General features: G+C 39.6%; 1 protein-coding gene across 1 annotated transcript; it reads right to left on the bottom strand.

The window, feature by feature from the left end:
- On the bottom strand, positions 1–24,371 carry LOC115384008 (transmembrane protein 163-like). The gene is made up of 8 exons (XM_030086263.1): positions 24,222–24,371; positions 21,614–21,733; positions 10,997–11,040; positions 10,828–10,919; positions 6,881–6,977; positions 3,525–3,636; positions 2,532–2,673; positions 1–1,031 (listed from the first exon to the last, which is right to left on the bottom strand). Exons 1-8 carry the CDS (start codon positions 24,262–24,264, stop codon positions 971–973), a joined length of 711 nt encoding a protein of 236 aa, XP_029942123.1. The 5' UTR covers positions 24,265–24,371; the 3' UTR covers positions 1–970.
- Positions 24,372–26,376: the final 2,005 nt, after the last annotated feature.

The following is a 26,376-nucleotide window of genomic DNA, read 5'->3' as shown; positions in this document are numbered from 1 at the left end:
AAGTTTTTTTTTTTTTTTTTTTTTTTTTTTACAGTTAAATATTATATTTCAGCAAAATAAAGACTTGATTTAAGAGAAGTTCTCTGAAATCAAGACAATTTTCACTTTTTCTCTTGGCAGATTAATTTCTTAAATTAATATACTTTTACTTTAAAATAAATTAAAAAAAAATTAACCAATATAACAAGTGAAAATTATCTCGATTTCAGAGAGCTTCTCTAAAATCAAGTCTTTTTGTTTAGCTGAAATTTTAATTTTGAAGTTTTCACTTGATCTACTGGCAGATGTCTTTACTTATTTCAAAGTAAAAGCATTGTAATTTAAGAAAAAAAATCTAGAAATAGAACACGTGAGAATTGTAGGTTTAACATATTTCAAAGCAAAAGTATCTCATTTAACAAAAAAATCTGCCAAAAGAACAAGTGAAAATTGTAAATTATTTTTTAATTATTTCAAAGTAAAAGTAAGTTAATTTAAGAGAAAAAAATCTGTCAACAGAACAAGTGGAAATTGTCTTGATTTCAGAGAACCTCTAAAATCAAGCATTTCTGTGTTGATAAAATATATTTTTTTAAGTAAATTTATCTTAAATCGAGTAAAATGAGACATTTTTACTCAAAGCAAGTTTAAAAAAAACTTGGTAAGATTCGGATTCTTTGCTGTGCCCTCCTCCACCCCTGCCTTGCCAAATAGACCTCGGCACTGATGCGTCCAAAACTACGCCAACCGGCCGCGGCGTGGACGCCTCGGTTGGACAAACTGCCGCTTAATGACGAGACAATGAGGTATAGCTGAGGTATTGTACCTCGACCGACGGGTCGACTCCCCGTTAGATCCTCTTGCTTCGATTCAGAAAGACCGCGGTGTCCGTTTCAAAATAAAAGACAGATGAAGCCATTGTATGTACAGGAAAACACTTTTTAAAAAACAAAAAAAAAGACTATGGGAGCTTCGTCCATCGGCGTGCCCTTCACTCGAATCTCTCGTAGTTCCTATTCTGTCGGATTCTTGGGACCATGTCCACCAGCAGCCTGCGGCAGACCAAAGAAGAAGAAACAGGAAGAGGACGAATAAGCAGAAGAAACAGGAAGAGGAAGAAGAAAGAAACAGGAAGAAGAAGTAACAGGAAGAGGAAGAAGAGGAAACAGGAAGAGAAGGAAGAAGAAACAGGAAGAGGAGGGAGAAACAGGAAGAGGACGAATAAGCAGAAGAAACAGGAAGAGGAAGAAGAAGAAACAGGAAGACAAAAAAGAGGAAACAGGAAGAGGGAAGAGGAAGACGAAGAAACAAGAAGAGGAAGAAGAAGCAGGACAAGGAAGAAGAAGCAGGAAGGGGAAAGAAGAAGCGGGAAGAGGAAGCAGACGAACAAGAAGAGGAAGAAGAAGAAGCAACAGGAAGAGGAAGAAGAAGAAACAAGAAGAGGAAGAAGAAGAAACAGGAAGAGGAGGAAGAAAACATGAAGAAAAAGAGGAAGAAGAAGAAACAGGAAGAGGAAGCAGACGAAACAAGAAGAGGAAGAAGAAGCAACAGGAAGAGGAAAAAGAAGAAACAAGAAGAGGAGAAGAAGAAAGAAACAGGAAGAAGAAGGAACAGGAAGAGGAAACAGGAAGAGGAAAGAAGAGGAAACAGGAAAGAGGAGGAAGAAGAAACATGAAGATAAAAAAGAGGAAACAGGAAGAGGGAGGAAGAAACATGAAGAAGAAAAAGGAAGAAGAAGAAACAGGAAGACAAAAAAGAGGAAACAGGAAGAGGAAGAAGAAGCAGGAAGAGGAAGAAGAAGCAGGAAGAGGAAAGAAGAAGCAGGAAGAGGAAGAAGAAGCAGGAAGAGGAAAGAAGAAGCAGGAAGAGGAAGCAGACGAAACAAGAAGAGGAAGAAGAAGCAGGACGAGGAAGAAGAAGCAGGAAGAGGAAAGAAGAAGCAGGAAGAGGAAGAAGAAGCAGGAAGAGGAAAGAAGAAGCAGGAAGAGGAAGCAGACGAAACAAGAAGAGGAAGAAGAAGCAATAGGAAGAGGAAGACGAAGAAAACAAGAAGAGGAAGAAGAAGAAGCAGGAAGAGGAAGAAGAAGAAGAGGAAACAGGAAGAGGAAGAAGAAGAAACAGGAAGAGGAGGGAGAAAACATGAAGAAAAAGAGGAAGAAGAAGAAACAGGAAGAGGAAGAAGAGGAAACAGGAAGAGGAAGAAGAAGAAACAGGAAGAGGAAGAAGAAGAAGAGGAAACAGGAAGAGGAAGAAGAAGAAGAGGAAACAGGAAGAGGAAGAAGAAGCAGGACGAGGAAGAAGAAGCAGGAAGAGGAAAGAAGAAGCAGGAAGAGGAAGCAGACGAAACAAGAAGGGGAAGAAGAAGCAACAGGAAGAGGAAGAAGAAGAAACAAGAAGAGGAAGAAGAAGAAGCAGGAAGAGGAAGAAGAAGAAACAAGAAGAGGAAGAAGAAGAAACAGGAAGAGGAAGAAGAAGAAACAGGAAGAGGAAGAAGAAGAACAGTTTTTCAGGCTTGAAACACCAGAAATGAGAACACCCGCCGTCTGCCTTACTTGACGCCATAGGCGAGGATGATGAGTCCGATGAGGACCCCTATCGTCCCGTCCAGGTACCACACCCTGGGCTCGTGCTTGAAGACCTCGGCGCTGATGAGGATGGAGAAGCCCATGATCCCCCCGACCATGGAGTTGAACCCTGCGGCGAATGACGGAAATTGCGTCCGTCATGAATTGCAAAACAACAAAATCTTAGCAAGTTTTTTAAAACTTTTTTTTGAGTCAAAATGTCTTATTTTACTGGATTTAAGATAAATTCACTTCAAAATTATATGTCATCAAAATAGAAAGACAAGACAGTTTTCACTTCTTCTATTGGCAGATTTTTTTTTTTAATTAAGATACTTTTACTTTGAAATAAGTTAAAAAAAAACCTGCCAACAGAACAAATTAAAATGTTATATATATTTTTTTAATTTCAAAGTAAAAGTACTTTAATTCAAGAACAAAAAATGTCTGCCAATAGAACAAATTAAAATTGTAGATTTTTTTTTACTTATGTCATACTAAAAGTATCTTAATTTAAGAAAAAAACAATCTGCCAATAGAACAACTAAAAATTGTAATTTTTTTAGTGATTTCAAAGTAAAAGTATCTTAATTTAAGAAAAACAATCTGGCAATAGAACAAGTGACAGTGTTGATTTGTTTTTGTTATTTCAAAGTAAAAGTATCTTAATTTAGGAAGAAAAAAAATCTGAAAGTAGAACAAGTGAAATCTGTAGATTTTGTTTTTAATTATTTCAAAGAAAAACTATCCTAAATTAAGAAAAAATAATCCACCAATAGAACAAGTAAAATTGTAGATTTTTTTTTACTGATTTCAAAGTAAAAGTATCTTAATTTAAGAAAAAAATCTATTCTATCTTTGATAAAATATAATTTTTAAGTGAATGTATCTTAAATCTAGTAAAATTAGACATTTTCACTCAAAGCAAGTTTTAAAAACTTGCTCGGATTGGGATTTCTTGCAGTGTGTGTCGGAGCCTACCGTCGGTGATCAGGGCTCGGCTCGTCAGGACTTTCCCCAGCATGAACTTGATGGCGGCCAGGATGACGCACAGCAGGCCGCTGACGACCGACACGCTGAACAGGAAGTCGTCCTGAAAGAAGACAGTTTTTCAGTCTTTGGCGTTCCTCAGGGTTTGGTACTGGGACCTCTAGAATTTGATGTAGATTAACGGTGGAGGGACTAGAGAGGATCAATAGTGCATGACAGCCTTGGAGCCATAAATGGCTGATCGCAGTTCAATTCAGCTTTATTTATACAGCAAAAATTACAACAGAGTCATTTCTAGATGCTTTTACAGAGAAAACACAGCAGATAGCATGAGCAAGGAGAAGAGAATGTGGAAAGCGAAAAAAACTCCCCTTTTTCAAAGGAAGAAACCTGCAGAACCAGGCTCAGAACCTGCAGAACCAGGCTCAGAGGTGGAGAAACTTGCAGAACCAGACTAAGAGGAGGAGAAACCTGCAGAACCAGGCTTAGAAACCTGCAGAACCAGGTTCAGAGGTGGAAAAACCTGCAGAACCAGACTCAGAGGTGGAGAAACCTGCAGAACTCGGCTCAGAAAACTGCAGAAACCAGGCTCAGAGATGGAGAAACCTGCATAACCAGACTCTGAATCCTGCAGAACCAGGTTCACAGGTGGAGAAACCTGCAGAACCAGACACAGAAACCTGCAGAAACCAGACTCAGAGGTGGAGAAACTTGCAGAACCAGGCTCAGAGGTGGAGAAAACTTGCAGAACCAGGTATCAGAGGTGGAGAAACTTGCAGAACCAGACTATGAGGAGGAGAAACATGCAGAACCAGGCTTAGAAACCTGCAGAACAGGTTCAGAGGTGGAGAAACGTGCAGAACTCGGCTCAGAAAACTGCAGACCCAGGCTCAGAGATGGAGAAACCTGCAGAACCAGGCTCAGAAACCTGCAGAACACAGATACAGGAACCTGCAGAACCAGGCTTAGAAACCTGCAGAAACAGACACAGAAACCTGCAGAACCAGACTCGGAGGTGGAGAACACCTGCAGAAACCAGGTCTAGACACCTGCAGAAACAGCCTCAGAGGTGGTCCACCTATAAGAGACGACCTCTTCTTCTATGGTTTCATCAGAGGAAGAAGCCCTTGTTGACGCCAAATTTATCGATTTTCTTATGAAAAAGAGGACAAAACAACAACTGGACAGCAGCAGAGGATTGATGTTCCTCCTGTTTGCTTTTACTTTCTGCCGCTCCACCCTGCGGCCGTCCCACCATCACAGTCCTCCCTTTGTGCACATCCACCTCGTTTTTTTTCTTTTTTTTTTCGATCCGTGATTTGTTGATCCATGAAATGCCCTTTTATTCAGCGCCGGTCATGGGAGGCTATTCTGGGAAAGCTCTGGCCGTAATGGACGGCGTCCTGTGACCCTCGTGCGTGATCACGGGGGGAAATCTCCCCCCCCACGCCGACCTTTCAACGACGGACGGCGGCGGTGAGACTCATGACAAAAATGTGCAGGATAGCGAAAATCGGCGCTTGACAAACCAAAACATCTACATTTTCTGCAACGTTTCTTTCATTCCTCCAACCTCTGGGCAGGAGGAACTAACAGAGGTTGAAGGGAATATTTCAAAATAAACCAAACTGGGAGTTAGGACAGAAAAGTGGAGATGCAAGTTTTAGCTCATTGCCGACCAGAGTGACCAACTTTTGGAAGTTTCTGAAAATGTTGCACTTTTCAAATTTGTAGAAGGTAAAAATAAATCTATATCTAATCATGTTAAAAACTGCCAGTACTGTAGTAATTGTTATTATTTAAAATGTAATAAAGCATTATTAGATGCTTATTACATGTTTATTACATGGTTATTACACAGTTATTACCAAATCTTTACATTATTGCATCCCAGAATATCTTGAACATTAAAATATTTAAACTGAAGAAAGCAGGTCTTGGCAATCGAAAAAGTTGAGGAACAAAGCTGAGAAGTTGTGCACGGTTCTCCCATGATTCATTATCGTCGCCGGCCGCCTGGCAGCCGGGTGATGAAGCTATTTGCGGAGGTGAGAAAGCTCCCGAGGCTTCGCAACCCGAGATCTGTGACATTCTTCACCCAGAAGCAGCAAGAGGAGGGAGAAGAAGAAACATGAAGGAAGAAGAAGAAGAAGAAGAGGAAGAAGAAACCAGAAGGAAGAAGAAGACGAGGAAGAAAAGGAAGAAGTGGAAAACAAGAGGAAGAGGAAGCAGAAACGAAGGAAGAGGAAGAGGAAGAAGAGAAGGAAGAGGAAAACAAGAGAAAGAGGAGGAAGAGGAAAACAAGAGGAAGAAGAAGAAACAAGAAGGAAGAGGAAGACGGGAAAGAAAAGAATGAAGAGGAAAAGAAGAGGAAGAAGAAGAAACAAGAAGGAAGAGGAAGACGGGAAAGAAAAGAATGAAGAGGAAAAGAAGAGGAAGAAGAAGAAGGAAGAGGAAGATGGGAAAAAAGAAAATAATGAAGAGGAAAAGAAGAGGAAGAGGAAGCAGAAACGAAGGAAGAGGAAGATGAAGAAGAGAAGGAAGAGGAAAACAAGAGAAAGAGGAGGAAGAGGAAAACAAGAGGAAGAAGAAGAAACAAGAAGGAAGAGGAAGACGGGAAAGAAAAGAATGAAGAGGAAAAGAAGAGGAAGAAGAAGAAGGAAGAGGAAGATGGGAAAAAAGAAAATAATGAAGAGGAAAAGAAGAGGAAGAGGAAACAGAAACAAGAAGAAAGAAGAAGACAAGGAAGAACAGGTAGAGGAAGAAGAGGACGAAGACAAACAGAAGAGAAAGAGGAGGAAGAAGAAGAAGAAAAAACAAGAAGGAAGAGGAAGACGAGAAAGAAAAGAATGAAGAGGAAAAGAAGAGGAAGAGAAAGAACAAACAAGAAGGACAATGAAGATGAGGAAGAAGAGGAAGAAGAGTAGGAAGAGGAAAAGAAGAGGAGGAAGACAAAGAGGAAGAAGCATTAATCAAGGAAGAAGACTGGGAAGAAGAGGAAGACGAAGAAGAGGAGGAATAGGAAACTTGAAGGAAGAGGAAGACGAGAAAGCAAATGATGAAGAGGAAGAGGAAGAAGAAACAAGAAGGAAGAAAAGGACGAGGAAGAACAGGAAGAGGAGGGAGAGGAAAAGAAGAGGAAGAAGTGGAAGGAAAGGAGGAAGAGGAAGAAGAAGAAGAAGAAGAAGAAGAAGAAGAAGAAGAAGAAGAAGAAGAAGAAGAAGAAGAAGAAGAAGAAGAAGAAGAAGAAGAAGAAGAAGAAGAAGAAGAAGAAGAAGAAGAAGAAGAAGAAGACTGGACGTTTCTCTCACTTCGGGTTAGTTTGAAACTCTTCATTGTTTTCTTACCACTTCAGGCAGCAGCTTGGTGGCCAGGTCATGGATGGCCTTTCCCAGAATGCACAGGGAGGACAGGATGAAGACCACGCCCAGGATCACACACGCTCTGCGAGGCGGCACAGGAAGGAATAGTAAATTAAAATAAAAAAAAAAAAAATCATCACTTCAAGTCTAAAATTCCACATTTTGGTTTTTTGGTTTTGGATTTTTTTAAGATGTTGGAATGAGCCTTTTATTAATGCTAGTGTTTGCATTTGATTAGCATTGTTATCAGAAACGGATGTGGTAACCATGGTAACACAAAGAAATCCGACACCACTTCTCAGAAAAGAAAACAGAAAGCTATTTCAACACGTCTTGTCTTTCTTCTCTCTTCTTTCTTTTTTCTTTTTCGTGTTTGCTCCAGGCTTTCTCCCCAGGTTGCCTTGTTTTGACACCCGGAGCTTGTCGCCGTGGCAACCAGTCATCGCTATTCAACCAGATCTCCTCTGTCAAACACAGGCGGGCCAAAGGCTGAAAATCAAGTGTGTGTGTGTGTGTGTGTGTGTGTGTGTGTGTGTGTGTGTGTGTGTGTGTGTGTGTGTACTGCCGGAGCATCTCCCTGAACTTTGTCCAAATTATCCAATTAGCGTCCAAATTGGCGCAATGAATGGAATCATTCACATGTTTCAGAGCTGCTGAGAGTTAAACTGAGGACAGTTTGATTCATTTTCACTCTGAACACAAGTTTTTTTTTTTCACCAAACACACAGATTCTGCTGTGTTTTCTGCTTTAAATCCACCGTATTTATGAGTGACGGGTTTCTAAATCAGGCGCTTTGTGTATTTAGGTGCTAAATTTGCATCGTTTTGTGGTGGTGTTGTGGCTTTTTTTCGTTGTGCTGACCCTTCTGGGCCACCGTAGGTCAACTTTCGAGTGGGTGAGACCATAGATATGTATATATAGGCTAGATGTCTCATCAATGGAGCCAAACGTCCTCACCTGGTGGCCATCTTGGCAGCTGGCTCATTCCAAACAATGAGTTTATTCAACTACAACTTGAACAGTTGTACTAAACTTCAGAGATGTAGTTATGACACTGAATAATATGAAACAAAGAGCTTTATTCACAAGTGTTTATGTTCTATCAAGATATATTCTACAAAAACTCAGGTATAGAATGAAAATTTGAGATTTTTTTTATGTGTATATATTCAAAATATATGACTATTGCTAAGATAAATAATGTGAAATATTGCATGTTTAGTTAAAAAAGTTGAAAAAGTACATTCAAATCATTTATATTACATCAGTAATATTTATATCTTTACTTTATAATGCATTTTTCTCACGACTCTCTTCAATATCTTTAGCATAAAAGTCACATTTATTACATCTGAAGTCCTCTGAGTAACTGAATAATTAAGTTTTTTTAGCCAACATGAGATTTAACTTTAGATGCCCAGAGCAGAGAGAACTTCAAATGAACACAAACTAAATTTGTCAATATTTCATCGAAAAAATCGTTCATTTTCCACCGCTTTATCCCTTTCGGGGTCGCGGGTGGCTGGAGCCGATCCCAGCTGCTGTGGGCGAAGGCGGGGTACACCCTGGACAGTTCGCCAGTCTGTCGCAGGGCTGACATATATAGACAAACAACCATTCACTCACACATTCATACCCAGGGGCAATTTAGGGTGATCAATTAACCTACCATGCATGTTTTTGGACCGTGGGAGGAAGCCGGAGTACCCGGAGGGAACCCACGCACACACAGGGAGAACATACAAACTCCACACAGAAAGGCCCCGAGCCCCGGCCAGTATTTGAACCCAGGACCTTCTTGCTGTGAGGCAAGAGCGCTAACCACCGCGCCACCGTGCGGCCCGAAAAAAAAAAATAAATAAATAAATAAATAAATAAATAAAGACAAAATCGTCTTATTATTATTATTATTATTATTATTATTATTATTATTATTATTATTATATTTCTTGGTTTAAATCCCTCACTTTACCATCAGTATCAGCAGAAGCAAGATGGCCGCCAGTGACGCCGTTCCAAACTCCACCATGAGTGATCCCTCCTACATATACATGTCTATCGGTGAGTCTTTAGGTGCGTTCGACATGAGAAAGCCAGAGGCAGACCTTTAAGACTTTTGAGCCGCCCCGCCCAGATGTGGCCCGGCGTCACTGATACGTAGGACCTACGTAGGGCATCGAAAACTCGCGAGACCCAAACGAGATCGGTCACAGAGGTAGCCGCGTGAGCTGCTCGAGAGCAACTCACCGCGGCTACCTGGCCCACCTCTCTGTTTCATACAGGCAGGGGATTGGACCCCAGCCCACTCGTCATCAGTTTGATGACAACGCGCTTTATTTGCATAAATAAACACCCAGTCCCGGCTCCAGCCCAGTGTAGAGGGGGAGGGGGGGCAGCGGCGGCGGCGGCTACAAGGGGGGGGGGGGGGGGGGGCGGGGGGGCAGCGGCGGCGGAAAAGTAACGGAGCAACACAAAGACAGAATCCACAGATCAGAGGCCTGTTCTACCATGTCCAACAACATATGATCATTAATCACATTGGTAAAAAGCACAAATAGTAATAAAACAAATGATAAAATAACCAGCCCTCACCTTTAGTAGAGCTGGAGTCTCCACTTTTTTTTTTTTTTTTTTTTTTTGAAATTTTGAATAGCGCAACACTTCATATTGATTTGATCAAGCCAGTGGAGTTTGCTGTTGTTTTTTAAGCACAAAATAGACTGAAAACTTTATTTATTAATTTTTTGGACTGAGGGGGCGAGGCAGTCTGCCCCCCTTGATGCCTGGTTGCACTTGCAGCAGCAGGCACGCTTCACATGACAGAAGCCAAAACGTAACTTAAAATTATTTTGTTTTTTTAAAATTGTATTTATTTCAGTTAACTGAATATGAATTAACACAATGTGACACACAAAGAATTATGAATTCTTTTGTTTTTAATAAGAAAAACAAAATTACCCCTCTGACAGCCAGGGGGGGGCAAGGAGGCACAGGCGGGGGGGGGGGGGGGGGGGGGGGGGGGTCCGACTTGGAGGCAGACTTATAACTCCGCCCCACGGCTGCGCCGTCTACTTCGTCTAGCTCCGTCTACCTCTGGCTTGCCATCGTGAACGCACCTTTTCTTTTCTCCTGGCTGAGTGTGGCTACTTGGGTGTTTTCAATATGGAATTTTATTTTTTATTCCGAGCTAAGTCATTCACAATTACATTCATAATCTTAATGTTTACATGTGAAAAACGTAATACTAAATCCTGTTTACCGCCGGGGGACTGCGAAGCGTTCTGGTTTTACTGGAGGCGGAAGTAACGTCTGACGAAACCGGAAGTTAAACAAACCTTCTTGGCGGCGATTTTCTCCTGTTCCTTTCTCGATTAAATTTGCCGCTGCAGCTTTGAAAACGTCCGCACTGTCATGTTCCCATCCATCCGTTCGTTTGTTTGTATCCATTTCTTTTAAAATCTCCCGTTAAACCCGTCTCTGTACGAGAAGAACCGCGGGAAGCGGGCCGCCATCTTGGAATGTGACGTCACCGCCTCGGACGCGCATGCGCAAAACGACTGCGATAAGTCGCGCCTAATTTACATAATAATTAAAGAGATTTAAACTTACTTCCAAACAACCTTTTCAGGCGTTTATTTGATTGTTTTAGAGTAGAATTAAACTTTATTTGGATTAAAACATGGAAAAAATGTGTAATCTTAACGTGGCTTTGTATTCCCCTGGATGCAGGAGCACACACACACACACACACACACACACACACACACACACACACATACAGAGTCCATTCTCCTCCAGGTGAATAGATAAGGCCTGATCGGTCCCAACGGGCCGCCAACTGACACACTCCTCTTGCATTACAAAGCAAGACCACACACACACAATCTCTCCCCCACACACACAGTCAAGGCGATCTGCCAGCAGTACTTGCATATACTCCCTGTGCGCCGAGTGGACGGCGGCGGCGTTGCTGTAGCGCCACAGGACGATGACGGAGGACAGCACGTCCAGCGTGGCGTCAAACTGCAAGAGGAGGGACGGTTGTTTTTAAAAATGGCGTCACGTCCGTTTCCTGCTCGGCCAGATCCTGTAGGACTTACGGCGAATCCGAACGCCGAGGCGCTGTGGCGCATGATGGAGACGGCTGGAGGAGAAGCAGACAGGAGATTTAGAGAGGTTTCTAAAGTTTTGCACACAGACGTTTCTCCAAAAAGATACAGGAATCCTCTGCTTTTTGCAGCAGGGTTGCTCAAAGGGGCCTGGCAGCGTGAAACCCCCCACTTTTTAGAACCATTTCTGAATGTAAAACATGTTTTCTTCATCTGCAGAGTCAGAGGATTCCAGATTTTATTCAAGATATCACATAAAATAGAGGGAAATATGAGTGACACAAGCAAAATACTGCAGAATAAATAAGCAAAAATAACATTTTCTGCAATAAAACTGTTAAAATGCAACATGGAAGAAGAAAAATGAGGACATGTGATGATAAAATGTGATAAAAAATGACAGTAAATGTAACAAAATGAGTAAAAATATACATAAAAGGGTCAAAATAAGACTTAAACTGGATGTAAATACATGCAAAACAACAGAAGAGTAGAAAAAACAACTCAAGAAAGACTAAATCTGCCACCAAAAGTAGTAAAATCTGATGAAAAACAGCAAAATATTGATGGAAAAATCCATGAAATGTGCAAAAAGCTGTGTGACGACAAACCACCATAAAAAGACAAATGTGCAATATAAGGTGTGTTAAATGCAAAAAAAGTATGCAAAACCAATGTAAATAAAGTTACATATGTGAGAAAATGCGAGAAAATAAAAACAAAAATGTAAATAAAAGATTTAAAGGGGATAAAAGAAGGACAGACTGCAAACTGCCAAACTGCAAAACAACAGAACATTCACCTCAAAAATGGAGAAAAAGACTTAATATGTCACCAAACTATTAAAATCTGACATTAAATTAAAGATTGGGATCAAAAAAAGCAAAAAAAAATTGATGCAAAAATCAATGAAATGTGCAAAAAGCTCTGAAGTGCATCCCATAATGATCAAAAAGCTACAAAAACGCAACCATTAAAAAACAAAAATGGCCACAATTGTGTAAAATAAATGCAGAAAATATGTACAACTGATGAAAATAAAGTCACATATGTGAGAAAATTCGAGAAAATATTCACAAAAATGCAAATAAAAGATTTAAAGGGGATAAAGGCAGACAGGCTGGCTGCAAAACAACATAAAAGTCACTAAAAATCCCCTCAAAACAGACAAAAACGACTCAAAAAAAGACTTAATGTGTCACCAAACCGCTAAAATCTGACATTAAAATTCAAGATTGGGATCCAAAACAGCAAAATATTGATGCAACAATCAATGAAATGTGCAAAAAGCTGTGAAATGCATTTTATAATGACCGAAAAGCTGCAATAACACAACCATCAAAAGACAAAAATGGCCACAATTGTACAAAATAAATGCAGAAAATATGTAAAACCGATGAACATAAAGTCACATATGTGAGAAAGTACAACAAAACATGAACAACAATGTCCACAAAAGAGAAAGGAAGATAGAGATGGGCTGAAAACAACATAAACTTCACTAAAAATCACCTATAACATGAGGCTAAATGAGTAAAAAAAGCTCTAAAAATGGCCAAAAAACACATGAAAATTACTCCTAATTTTCAAAAACACACAGAGAAGTCAGAAAGTTCCGCATTATTTCTATTACGTTTGTTTCAATATCCCTTTTGTTGGGCTTTTTTTTTCTAAAAATTAATTTAAATTGGATTAAAATCTCCGAAACGTGGAAGTTTCTGCTCTAATTGTGTGGAAAATGTTAAATTGGCGAATGTTAAAATATTCTAGAACAGTCTTTTTAAACTCCTTTAATATCAGCTTTATTGTTTTTTTCCTCCCAAAAATGTGAAAAAAACTGTGATTTAAGTTTGAAAAAGTTCTGAAAACTGTCCACAGAATGTCCTCGCGCGCGTGTGTGTGTGTGTGGTGTGTGTGTGTGTGTGTGTGGTGTGTGTTGTGAGTCCCTCGTGACGTGCAGTGTTAGGTTTTCACTCACGATGTTTCCTCACGCACGAGAAAAAGAGCGAAAAACAGCCAGACTCTGCAGACTGGACGCCGAAATCAGTCCTGAATGCTCCTCTTTCAGGGAGGAATCCGTCCCGATCGGCACGTGACCTCTGACCTCCTGACCTCCTCTGCCGCCGCCACCGGGTTTCAACCAAGAGCAAGATGAAATTTCAGGGCTTGAAAGTCAGAAACTGCCGAAAAATACAGTTTAGATTAGGGCTGGGCGATATAGCCAAAAAAATAAATCTCCATTTTTTTTTTTTTTTTTTTTGCTTGAAGTCCGATAAACAATTTTAATTGATTTTTTTTCTGTGTAAAGAAACACAAGTAAACATTTTTCAAAAGTAGGGTCTTTTATTGAATGCCGATACGTCAGCATTTAACTGTAGAGGTCATTTTAACAGGAACACTTGCACGGGCACTGCTTTGAAATAGATTAAAGAAAAAAAAGGATAAAAAATAAACAATTTATAAAAATAAAAAATCCCATATAGATCAAATTTAAAGGGATACTTCAACATTTTGGCAAATTGGCCCATTTAGCGCAATTCCTTAGTCATTTCGAACAGCATACTTACTGTTTTTGTGAGGGCGAGCTACTGTTTATTCAGAGGTGAGTCGGGGAAGGTTTTCGGGACGGACACAATGGAAGTGGATGGTATTTTTGTTCCCCCTCGTCAAACTCATTAAATACAAAATGCAACAACCCCAAAACACTTTGGTGGACACGTTATAATCCGCACATTCACTACCCTGTGAAATATTAATGCAAAATTACCAGATTGAGTTGTTTATGCGAAGATTGCTAAGACGGAACTACTTACTAAACATGGCGTCTGGGCGTAGTGATCTCAAAAGAAAAAGTAGTTCCCAGTATTTGCTTCAGTGTCGTAACGCTACAATAGTATTTGTTGGTGTTCCACAGCGTAGTGAATGTGCAGATTATAACGTGTCCACCAAAGTGTTTTGGGGTTGTTGGATTTTGTTTTGGTGAGTTTGACAAGGGGGAACAAAAATACCATCCACTTCCATTGTGTCCATCCTGAAACCTTCCCGACTCACCTCTGAATAAACAACAGCTCGCCCTCACAAAAAAGTAAGTATGCTGTTCGAAACGACTCAGGAATTGCGCTAAATGGGCCAATTTGCCAAAATGTTGACGTATCCCTTTAAGTAGGTTGAAGTCCCACATAGATCAAACTTAAAGGTGCTGTAGGCAGGATTCGGCATCTCTCCTCTTTGACCCATCTAAGATGGCGATTTGCAACCCAGCACAGCCAATCCTGTCCTGTTTTCTCTGACAATACGCCCTCACGCAAGTTAAGCCCCTACCACAAGGACGTGTGACGAACGCCCCTCGACCAATCACAGTTAGAGCCTCATGGGCTCTTCTGATTGGTCAAAGATACCTGGAGCTGTCGAGATTCCTTTTCAGCTCAGAACAGAGACAGATGGAAACGCTGCGCCCTCGCGGTAGTGCAATTATTCTACACTCCTAAAGGATTATCAATGGATACTCTAACATTTAATCCAAAGAAAACACAGAAAAATTAGCATTGACTAGCAAAATCCTGCCTACAGCACCTTTAAAAGGGTTCAAATCCCATATAAATCCAATTTAAATTTTAAATGGGTTCAAATCCCATATAGATCAAAGTTAAGCACTGACAAAACACGCGTTTTGAGTTTCATTTTCATTTTTATCATATTGGCACTCTTTATTTCATTTTTGTGCCATATATCAGCCTTTTCCTTTTCCATTTTTCTGACAATTCGGCCGTGTTCATTTCGGCAAATGGGAAGAAATTGAGTGAAAGCAGGCAAAATAAGAATATTAAAATAGTTGAAATGAGCAAAAAGAGGAAGGATGGGTGGATGCTGGGATGGGTTTAAAGCTACCAAAAAATGGTGTTACATCGATCGAGATGGAGGGAAAAGTGGCGGGAAAAATGCAAAATAACCACAATGTGGCACTAAAAGAGGATATAAAATAGAAAAGAAAATCACACAAAAATCCTAAAAAGAAATAAATTGATCCATTACAGTTTAACCCCATTGCTTGAACACTGTAGACACATGCTTGAACCAAAGTAACATAACTTGAAGTTGTTGTGACTATACCTTAAACAAAGTGGAACCACACCCTAAACAAAAGCGCTGCTTTGCACTTTAGTTGCAATTCTGTGACACACTTGCTCCTTTCTGCAACGCACTTGCTCCTGCACACTACACACGATTTCATACGTAAGACACTGAGTTCAAAAATGAAATCTCAAGGTACCATTGGGAAAACACGTCTATACAAAACTCAACACACATTGCCTCATTGTAAATACTTAGGCGTGTGCCTGAAAACACTTGCTTGCAAAACTGAACACCAATCAGCCAAATACAAAAAGGCCTCCGTTAAGCCATTTGGATAACTTTGCAAGCATGGAGGCAGGGAGAGCTGGAGGCAGAGGAAGAGGAAGACAGAGAGAGAGAGAGAGAGAGAGAGGATGTGGTCGAAGAGGCCAAGCAAGGGCCATTACTTCCAATGACATAAGAGCAACTTTGGTGGACCAGGTCATAAACCATGGTCTGACTGTGAGGGAAGCTGGGCAGAGGATCCAGCCTGATCTGAGCCGTTTCACAGCTTCATCCATCATCAGGACATTCCGACTGGACAACAGGTGTGTCTTCAACTCTCTGCTCTACTCAGACTGTATCTAGAGTATTTACAGTACTGTACCATGTCACGTTACCGTATCACAGGTACTGTACTGCAGGGTGGCTAACGCTCTTTTTCAAACTAAAGTGGTTGCTTTGTGAAACATACCGTGATAACGTGTTGAGATGTTTCAGTTCTGTGTATGGTAAATACAGTTCAGTACAGTATATACAGTGCTGTAAAAACGAAGCAAACAATAACTATTTGTGGTTGCATTTTTCTACAGAATGGCTAGAAGACCTCCTGGGGGGGGACGCCAGCGCCTGTTCACCCAACAGCAGGGACTGTCCATAGTGAACCCAGTCAATGCACTTCGTCTCCACCAGTTACAACAACAAATACTTGCAGATTGGCACGTAATCAACAACATAGATCGAGTAAGCATTTTCGCTATCGGACGCATCTTGTTACAGTTTTTGCCCGTTGCTTGAACACGTTTTGCAAAACTTGGCTCATTGTGTCAAAACTCTACACACAAGCAAATGAGACACAACTCTGGGAAATAAACCATTCACATCTATGTCAGATTGAAACTCTGCTATCAATCCGACGTCAAAATGTCACTCTGAGGACAAAGTGATCCCCACTTGCATCTTATGAAAGCACTTTCAGATCGGCAGCAACACACTAGTCTACTTTATATAAAACACTGCGTCTTTCGTTTTCACTCTTTTATTCAGTTCCACAGAAGGCACGTTTTCACAGCAACCAAAAAACAAAATACTCAATCCAAAATCGTTACATTGCAGTAGTGCATTTTACAGTACAGCAAATTCAGTTTAAAGCAAAATAAAACAAAAAATATACTGTCAACACAGAAAAGCACAATTGTGTGTGGGCTTACAGTTTTTTTTTTTTTTTTTTTTCGATTACTAAACACAAAAAGCAAAAATTTGGCACAATTTTCACAATTGCACCCATTCTGTACTGTAAATGTAAAGGACTGTAACAGTCAGCTGTACATATTCATGTGGAAGTTCTTTGACCCTGACACTGTTCCTCTCAAATGGGATCCTGTACAGTCGCTTCATGGTCATGTTGTGCTTTACCAAGATGCGTCCGACAGCGGAAACGCTTACTCGATCTGTGTTGTTGAATACGTGCCAATCTGCAAGTATTTGTTGCTGTAACTGGTGGAGACGAATTGCATTGACTGGGTTCATTATGGACAGTCCCTGCTGTTGGGTGAACAGGCACTGGCGTCCCCCCCCCCCAGGAGGTCTTCTAGCCATTCTGTAGAAAAATGCAACCACAAATAGTTATTGTGTGCTTCTTTTTTACAGCACTGTATATACTGTACTGAAGTGTATTTACCATACACAGTACTGAAACATCTCAACACGTTATCAATCACGGTATGTTTCACAAAGCAACCACTTTAGTTTGAAAGAGAGCGTTAGCCACCCTGCAGTACAGTACCTGTGATACAGTAACGTGACATGGTACAGTACTGTAAATACTCTAGATACAGTCTGAGTAGAGCAGAGAGTTGAAGACAAACCTGTTGTCCAGTCGGAATGTCCTGATGATCAGTCAATCAATCAATCAATCAATTTATTTTTGTATAGCCCAGTATCACAACAACAGTTGCCTCAGAGGGCTTCAAGATGTACATTGGTCGGTAAAAGTAAAAACAGTGAATAAGCATAATGGTAAGATGGATGAAACTGTGAAACGGCTCAGATCAGGCTGGATCCTCTGCTCAGCTCCCTCACAGTCAGACCATGGTTTATGACCTGGTCCACCAAAGTTGCTCTTATGTCATTGGAAGTAATGGCCCTTGCTTGGCCTCTTCGACCACGTCCTCCTCTCTCTCTCTCTCTCGCTCTCTCTCTCTCTGTCTTCCTCTTCCTCTGCCTCCAGCTCTCCCTGCCTCCATGCTTGCAAAGTTCTCCAAATGGCTTAACGGAGGCCTTTTTGTATCTGGCTGATTGGTGTACAGTTTTGCAAGCAAGTGTTTTCAGGCACACGCCTAAGTATTTACAATGAGGCAATGTGTGTTGTGTTTTGAATAGACGTATTTCCCAATGGTACCTTGAGATTTCATTTTTGAACTCGGTGTCTTACGTATGAAATAGTGTCTAGTGTGAAGGAGCAAGTGTGTTGCAAAAAGGAGCAAGTGTGTCACAGAATTGCAACTAAAGTGCAAAGCAGCGCTTTTGTTTAGGGTGTGGTTGCACTTTGTTTAAGGTATAGTCACAACATCTTCAAGTTATGTTACTTTGGTTTAAGAATGTGTCTATAGTGTTCAAGCAATGGGTTGAAAACTGTATATAAAGTAGACTAGTGTGTTGCTGGCGATCTGAAAGTGCTTTCATAAGATGCAAGTGGGTGTCATTTTGTCCTCAGAGTGACATTTTGACGTCGGATTGTTCGGTTTTTGATAGCAGAGTTTCAATCTGACATAGATGTGAATGGTATATTTCCCAGTGTTGTGTCTCATTTGCTTGTGTGTAGAGTTTTGACACAATGAGCCAAGTTTTGCAAAACGTGTTCAACCAACGGGCAAAAACTGTAAATGGGTTAGAAAGAAACAGAAGGAAATCCACCAAAATGGAGAAAAACTGGGTGGAAAATGTGCAAAATAAGAAGAACTGTGATCAAAAAACTGTTTAAGTGTTCAAAAACAGCAAGGAAATAAGCTGGAATGGGTTTAAAAAATACCAAAAAAGGGATATTAAATTGATCAAGATGGAGGGAAAAGTGGTTTGAAAAATGCAAAATAACCACAATGGGGCGCTAAAGAGTATATAGAATAGAAAAAAAAATCACACAAAAATCCTAAAAAGAAATAAATTGATTCATAAAACAACCAAAACACAAAAACATGTTGAAAATATCAACTTTAGTAGTGTATGTGAGAGAGTATCAGTAGTGTGAGAGAGACAGAGTTTCAGTAGTGTGTGTGTGTTTCAGTAGTGTGTGTGAGAGAGTTTCAGTAGTGTGTGAGAGAGTTTCAGTAGTGTGTGTGAGAGAGTTTCAGTAGTGTGTGAGAGAGTTTCAGTAGTGTGTGTGAGAGTTTCAGTAGTGTGTGAGAGAGTTTCAGTAGTGTGTGTGTGTGTTTAAGGAGTGTGTGAGAGAGTTTCAGTAGTGTGTGTGTGTCTTTCAGGAGTGTGTGAGAGAGTTTCAGTAGTGTGTGAGAGAGTTTCGGTAGTGTGTGTGAGAGTTTCAGTAGTGTGTGAGAGAGTTTCAGTAGTGTGTGTGTGTCTTTCAGGAGTGTGTGAGAGAGTTTCAGTAGTGTGTGTGAGAGAGTTTCAGTAGTGTGTGTGAGACAGTTTCAGTAGTGTGTGAGACAGTTTCAGTAGTGTGTGTGAGAGAGTTTCAGTAGTGTGTGTGAGAGAGTTTCAGTAGTGTGTGTGAGAGAGTTTCAGTAGTGTGTGTGTGAGAGTTTCAGTAGTGTGTGAGAGAGTTTCAGTAGTGTGTGTGAGAGAGTTTCAGTAGTGTGTGTGAGAGAGTTTCAGTAGTGTGTGTGAGAGAGTTTCAGTAGTGTGTGTGAGAGAGTTTCAGTAGTGTGTGTGAGAGAGTTTCAGTAGCGTGTGTGAGAGAGTTTCAGTAGTGTGTGTGAGAGAGTTTCAGTAGTGTGTGAGAGAGTTTCAGTAGTGTGTGTGAGAGAGTTTCAGTAGTGTGTGTGTGTGTTTCAGTAGTGTGTGTGAGAGAGTTTCAGTAGTGTGTGTGAGAGAGTTTCAGCAGTGTGTGAGAGAGTTTCAGTATTGTGTGTGTGTGTTTCAGTAGTGTATGTGAGAGAGTTTCAGTAGTGTGTGTGAGAGAGTTTCAGTAGTGTGTGAGAGAGTTTCAGTAGTGTGTGAAAGAGTTTCAGTAGTGTGTGTGAGAGAGTTTCAGTAGTGTGTGTGAGAGAGTTTCAGTAGTGTGTGTGAGAGAGTTTCAGTAGTGTGTGTGAGAGAGTTTCAGTAGTGTGTGTGAAAGAGTTTCAGTAGCGTGTGTGAGAGAGTTTCAGTAGTGTGTGTGAGAGAGTTTCAGTAGTGTGTGAGAGAGTTTCAGTAGTGTGTGTGAGAGAGTTTCAGTAGTGTGTGTGTGTGTTTCAGTAGTGTGTGTGAGAGAGTTTCAGTAGTGTGTGTGAGAGAGTTTCAGCAGTGTGTGAGAGAGTTTCAGTATTGTGTGTGTGTGTTTCAGTAGTGTATGTGAGAGAGTTTCAGTTGTGTGTGTGAGAGAGTTTCAGTAGTGTGTGAGAGAGTTTCAGTAGTGTGTGAAAGAGTTTTAGTAGTGTGTGTGAGAGAGTTTCAGTAGTGTGTGAGAGAGTTTCAGTAGTGTGTGTGTGTGTTTCAGTAGTGTGTGTGAGAGAGTTTCAGTAGTGTGTGTGAGAGAGTTTCAGCAGTGTGTGAGAGAGTTTCAGTATTGTGTGTGTGTGTTTCAGTAGTGTATGTGAGAGAGTTTCAGTAGTGTGTGAGAGAGTTTCAGTTGTGTGTGTGAGAGAGTTTCAGTAGTGTGTGAGAGAGTTTTAGTAGTGTGTGTGAGAGTTTCAGTAGTGTGTGTGAGACAGTTTCAGTAGTGTGTGAGACAGTTTCTGTAGTGTGTGTGAGAGTTTCAGTAGCGTGTGTGAGAGTTTCAGTAGCGTGTGTGAGAGAGTTTCAGTAGTGTGTGAAACAGTTTCTGTAGTGTGTGTGAGAGAGTTTCAGTAGCGTGTGTGAGAGTTTCAGTAGCGTGTGTGAGAGAGTTTCAGTAGTGTGTGAGACAGTTTCTGTAGTGTGTGTGAGAGAGTTTCAGTAGCGTGTGTGAGAGAGTTTCAGTAGTGTGTGAGAGAGTTTCAGTAGCGTGTGTGAGAGTTTCAGTAGTGTGTGTGAGAGTTTCAGTAGTGTGTGTGAGAGAGTTTCAGTAGTGTGTGTGTGAGTTTCAGTAGCGTGTGTGAGAGAGTGTCAGTAGTGTGTGAGACAGTTTCTGTAGTGTGTGTGAGAAAGTTTCAGTAGTGTGTGAGAGAGTTTCAGTAGTGTGTGTGTGTGTGATTCAGTAGTGTGTGTGAGAGAGTTTCAGTAGTGTGTGTGTGTGATTCAGTAGCGTGTGTGAGAGAGTTTCAGTAGTGTGTGTGAGAGAGTTTCAGTAGTGTGTGTGAGAGAGTTTCAGTAGTGTGTGTGTGTGTGATTCAGTAGCGTGTGTGAGAGAGTTTCAGTAGCGTGTGTGAGAGAGTTTCAGTAGTGTGTGTGAGAGTTTCAGTAGCGTGTGTGAGAGAGTTTCAGTAGTGTGTGTGTGTGATTCAGTAGCGTGTGTGAGAGAGTTTCAGTAGCGTGTGTGAGAGAGTTTCAGTAGTGTGTGTGAGAGAGTTTCAGTAGTGTGTATGAGAGTTTCAGTAGCGTGTGTGAGAGAGTTTCAGTAGTGTGTGTGTGTGTTTCAGTAGTGTGTGTGAGAGTTCAGTCGTGTGTGAGAGAGTTTCAGTAGTGTGTGAGAGAGAGTTTCAGTAGTGTGTGAGAGAGTTTCAGTAGTGTGTGTGAGAGAGTTTCAGTAGTGTGTGAGAGAGAGTTTCAGTAGTGTGTGAGAGAGAGTTTCAGTAGTGTGTGAGAGAGAGTTTCAGTAGTGTGTGTGTGTGTGTGTTTCAGGAGTGTGTGAGAGAGAGTTTCAGTAGTGTGTGAGAGAGAGTTTCAGTAGTGTGTGAGAGAGAGTTTCAGTAGTGTGTGAGAGAGAGTTTCAGTAGTGTGTGTGAGAGTTTCAGTAGTGTGTGTGTGTGTGTTTCAGGAGTGTGTGAGAGAGAGTTTCAGTAGTGTGTGTTTGTGTGTGTGTGTGTGTGTGTGTGTGTGTGTGTGTGTGTGTGTGTGTGTGTGTGTGTGTGTGTGTGTGTGTGTGTGTGTGCATGTGTGTTTCAGGTGGTGTGTGCGTGTGTGTGTTTCAGGTGTGTGTGTGCGTGTGTGTGTGGTTCAGGTTTGTGTGTGTGTGGTTCAGGTGTGTGTGTGTGTGTGTCTCACTGAAGGCGGCAGCAGCCAGAGCGATCGTCACGGCGATGGATGCCCAGGACACCCACAGCGCCCTCTTCCTGTAGCTCTGAGCCTCGTGAGGCTTCAGCCGCATGCTGCTCTCCAGGAGGCCTGCAACACACACACACCCACACACCACACACCACACACACACACACACCACACACACACACACACACACACAAACAATCAACACAAACCAGTCAACAGTGACCAGAAAGTGATAAAAAAATGATGAGAAAAGGACAAAAATGTGTAAATAAAGGAGAATATGACCCCAAAGATACACACAATATTATAAATAAATATAAAATGACTGTAATAAGACAAAAAATCAAACTACAGACACACAAAACTGCTAAAAAGATGGATCATTTTGACCATTTGAGGGAGAAAATGTTCAGAGGAAGACAAGAAAAGAGTCCAAAAAGACACAAACTGCTTCAATAAATCAATAGGAATCACATGAATACTCCTAATTATTATAATAAGACCAAAAGTTGAACCCACAGGGAAATAAAACTCCGTAAAAAAGACACAAGTTGTTCCAACAAGCAAATAATGAGACCCCAAAATAAAAAATAAAAAATAGATGCACAACAACCTAAAAAGCGATAAACTTCTGCGTAAAGATTTTAAAAAACACACTGAAAGGACACAAAAAAAACATAAAAAGACCAATTCTGACTCTATAAAGTCATTAACCACAGAACTATCCAGAATTTTTGGGATAAGGCCAAAAAAAGGGCACTGAAAAGGGATAAACTTCTGCAAAAAGACAAAAAAATGAAGCTGAGAAGAACAACAACAAAAAAAAACACCATAAAAACACAAAAATGGTTCCAAAAAGTCAATAATAACCACAGAAATATCCAGAATCACTGCAGTTAGATCAAAAAAAGTGAAAAAAATAGGTAAAAAACAGGTTTAAAAGTTAGAAATTTCTGCAAAAAGAGAAAAAATGAAGCAACAAAGACACAAAAATATCATAAAAAGACCATTACTGCTCTATAAAGTCAAAAGAATAGATACACAATAACCTGAAAATACAAAAAAATTAACTAAAAAGGCACAAAATCCTCATAAAAAGACAGAAAATGTTCCAATAAGTCAGTAATAACCACAGAAATATCCAGAATGACTGCAATTGGTTGAAAAAAGTTAAAAAGAATAGACACACAACAACCTGAAAAGGCATAACTTCTGCAAAAGACACAAAAATAAACTGCAAGGACAGAAAAAACACCATAAAAAGACAAATAGCTGGTCAATAAAAACCACAGAAATGTCCAGAATTACTGCAAAAGATCAAAACAATCAAGAAATAGATGCACAACAACCTAAAAAGGTAGGAACTTTTGCCAAAAGACAAAAATTAAACTAGAAGAACACAAAAAAAAACACCATAAAAAGACAATTTTGACTCTGTAAAGTCAATAATGACCGCAGAAATATCCCGAATCACTGCAATAAGACCAAAAAAGTACAAAAATGGATACATAATTGTCTAAAAAGGTATACATTTCTGCAAAAAGACATAAAATTCAACTATAAGCACACTGAAAAACACCATCAAATGACTATTTCTGCTCTGTAAAGTCAATAATAATCACAGAAATGTCCAAAATTACTGCAATAACGTCACAAAAAGGTAAAAAATAGAAACAAAACAGCCTAAAAAGACAAACAATGAGGCCACAAAGACACAAATCTGACACAAACTCCTCCAATAAGTCAATAATAACCTCATAATTAACATTTTAGACCCCAAAGTGTTTGTAATAAATCAGAAAATATGACAGTAAAAAGACCGAAAAGTCAAATACAGACACGCATGAGCAAGACAAAGATCTTAACAACACTTCATCTCCACACAGCCACAAAATTGCTCCAAAAAACGAGAGAAGAGACAGAAACCGCTTCAGGGGAACCAAGAAAACCACAAAAAAAAGACAATAAATTGAGACAAAATTGCGCAAAAAAAATAAATAAATAAAAATAGATATTTCATCCACAGAAATGCGTCAAAGGCCGTTTTAGCGTTGCAGAGTGGAGTTAATCCGGTGAGAAAATGTAGTTTAACCTGATTGTTTATCTTCATGTAAACAGAGAAACCGGACTCCGGAGCGCGGAGGTTTATAAAAACATTCTGTGCGGCGGATCAGCGCAGGATGTACAGAAACACAATGCGCTCTTCCTGAGACATATAGACCCGCTTCCTGCTGGAAAACGGTTGTGAAAAAAAAAACGACCAGTTAAAGGGTTAAAATGTACTTATCTAATGGATTTAGTGGCGGAAAGTTGGAGGTTCTGTTTCCTTTAAGTGGATTTGGGTGGAAAAAATGCGCAAAAAGACGCGTAAAAGGAGCGAAAATGGCAAGAAAATGTTTTAAAAAGTTTAAATTAAAGCATTAAAATGGTAGGAACACGGAAATAATGTTGAAAAGGGTTCAAATAAACCATAAAATAAGCAGAAATACGCAAGAAATGGTGAAAAACAGAAGCAGTTGTGCGTATTTTTACGCACAGCGGTGCGGTTTTTTTTTTTTTGGAGGAATGATCCAAAAGTTGCGCGTTGTTGTTGATTTTTTTTCTTTACCTCGGTCTTCTATGCTGTCTGTAATCTTCATCTCCTGGTCCATCTTCAGACCCTGGTCCCGGTCCTGGTCCTGGATCTGGTTCTGTCCGCGCGTGCCAGGAGCCGAGGAGGAGGAAAAGGAGGAAGAAGAGGAGGAGGAGGAGGAGGAGGAGGAGGAGGAGGAGGAGGAGGAGGAGGAGGAGGAGGAGGAGGAGGAGGAAGAGGGATCCGGCATCCCCGGCAGGAAGGAGCGAGCAGGGAAATAATGTCACACCTGGTGAGAAGAAGGAGGAGGAGGAGGAGGAAGCGCGCGCCTCTCCCAGGTCGCGTGTAACAAAAAAAAAAAAAAAAAAAAAATCACACCGGATATTAAGAAAAAAATCTCCAAATTAAACCTGGACACTGTAAAAAAACTCCAAATCTTACTGAGTTCATTCATCTTGTTTTCAGTCAAAAAGTCTCATCTCACTTGATTTAAGATACATTTCACTTATTTCTTCATTTAAAATCGTTCTTTAAGATCTTTTTTGGTCAGTTTCTTTCATTTAATGTTGATATATTCTATTTGGGTGAACTTTTTTTTTTTACAGTGTATGTTGTTTATCTTGTGTTTAATCAACAATTTTTGAACATTTCTTACATTTCTTCACCAAAACCTTTATTTTGACACTTGTTTTCTCCCAAATGTCTCATTTTTTCAGCCATAAATCCACTTTTTATCCTCCAGAAGTGTCAATTCATTAAATAAACTCAACAAAATTCACATATTTACATAAGTTACACTGCTAAAACTGCAAAAAACACAAAATATTACCAAGTTCATTCATCTTGTTTTCAGTCAAAAAAGTCTCACCTCACTCTATTTAAGGTCAATCTAAGACAGAGGGACTTATTTCTTGATTTAAAATTCTTCTATCAAGACCTGTTTTTGTTATTTTCTTTCATTTTTTGTTCATATCTTGTATTTTGGACACATTTTTTTACAGTGTATGTTGTTTCTCTTGTGTTTAATTAACAATTATTGAACATTTTCTTCCATTTCTGCACCAAAACCTTTATTTTGACACTTATTTTCTTTCAAATGTCTCATTTTTTCAGCCATAAATCCACTTTTTACCTCCAGAAGTGTCTTTTCACTTAAAAAAATGACCAAAATTCATAGATTTTTTTACTTAATTTTATAAAATTTCATATGTTGACTTGTGTTTGATCAACAATTTTTGAACATTTTCTTACATTTCTACACCAAAACCTTTATTTTGACACTCATTTTCACATTTATTCAGCCATAAATCCAATTTTTATCCCCCAAAAGTTTCATTTCATTGAAAAAAAACTCACCAAATTTCATGTGTTTTAACAGTGATTGAATATTTTCTTCCATTTCTTCACCAAAACCTTTATTTTGACACTTATTTCCTTCCAAATGTCTCATTTTTCAGCCATAAATCCACTTTTTATCCTCAAAAAGTGTGAAAAAATTGAATAAACTCACCAAAATTCAGATATTCAGATCTTACTTTGATTGAAATTGGGGAGATATTTTACTATTTAGTGAAACATTTATGAAGGTTTCATGCATTTTTGTGGACTAGTTCGATTCAGAATCACTGCATGTATCATTAATTCCCCAAAATGCCTCAAAAATAATTATTTTTTAGTTTTTGTTGAAGTCAAACCAGCAATTTCCAAATAGATAGTTAAATGTTTTGCTAACGTTCATTAATTTTATATTTAAACACACAAAATGACATTAAAAAAACCTGTAATATATTCAATTTTGTTATTTAAAGGATGACTAAATCAATAAAAAAAGGACCTCTCACAAAAGATTCCACTGAAAAAACACAAAAAACAACACAATATATACCACAAGTATACTTTTTTATAAATAAAATGTGAAATATTCAACAATAACCTCAATTAAATGCAATTTTCTGTCTGTTTTTGTTGAAATTTAGAATTTTTTTTCTTGAAATTATCAATGATAAATCGATATATTTGTGATGGAGATGTTGTTTCATAACAAAATAAAGACTGATCTGCAGGATTTTATGATATTTTTTAAAAAATACACTTTCTGATCTGTGTTTTATTTTGAAAGTCTTGACAGGAAACACTTTATACTGTACATTGACACGATGACAAGAGTGTGTGTGTGTTCACAATAAATTCA

Source organism: Salarias fasciatus, assembly GCF_902148845.1.
Source record: "Salarias fasciatus chromosome 23 unlocalized genomic scaffold, fSalaFa1.1 super_scaffold_20, whole genome shotgun sequence".
Classification (NCBI taxonomy): Eukaryota; Metazoa; Chordata; class Actinopteri; order Blenniiformes; family Blenniidae; genus Salarias; species Salarias fasciatus.
The sequence above is the reverse complement of the archived record's forward strand: the minus strand, read 5'-3'. Positions and strand labels throughout refer to the sequence as shown.

Bases quoted from the DNA above. Each gene is read 5' to 3' on its own strand.
- LOC115384008 (XM_030086263.1), bottom strand. From the start codon at position 24,264: ATGGACCAGGAGATGAAGATTACAGACAGCATAGAAGACCGAG. The intron at 6,978-10,827 runs GCAAGTACTGCT...GCCGCCTCGCAG, and splicing joins TCGGCGCACAGGGAGTATAT to AGCGTGTGTGATCCTGGGCG. The intron at 3,637-6,880 runs GTAAGAAAACAA...GTCTTCTTTCAG, and splicing joins CCAAGCTGCTGCCTGAAGTG to GACGACTTCCTGTTCAGCGT.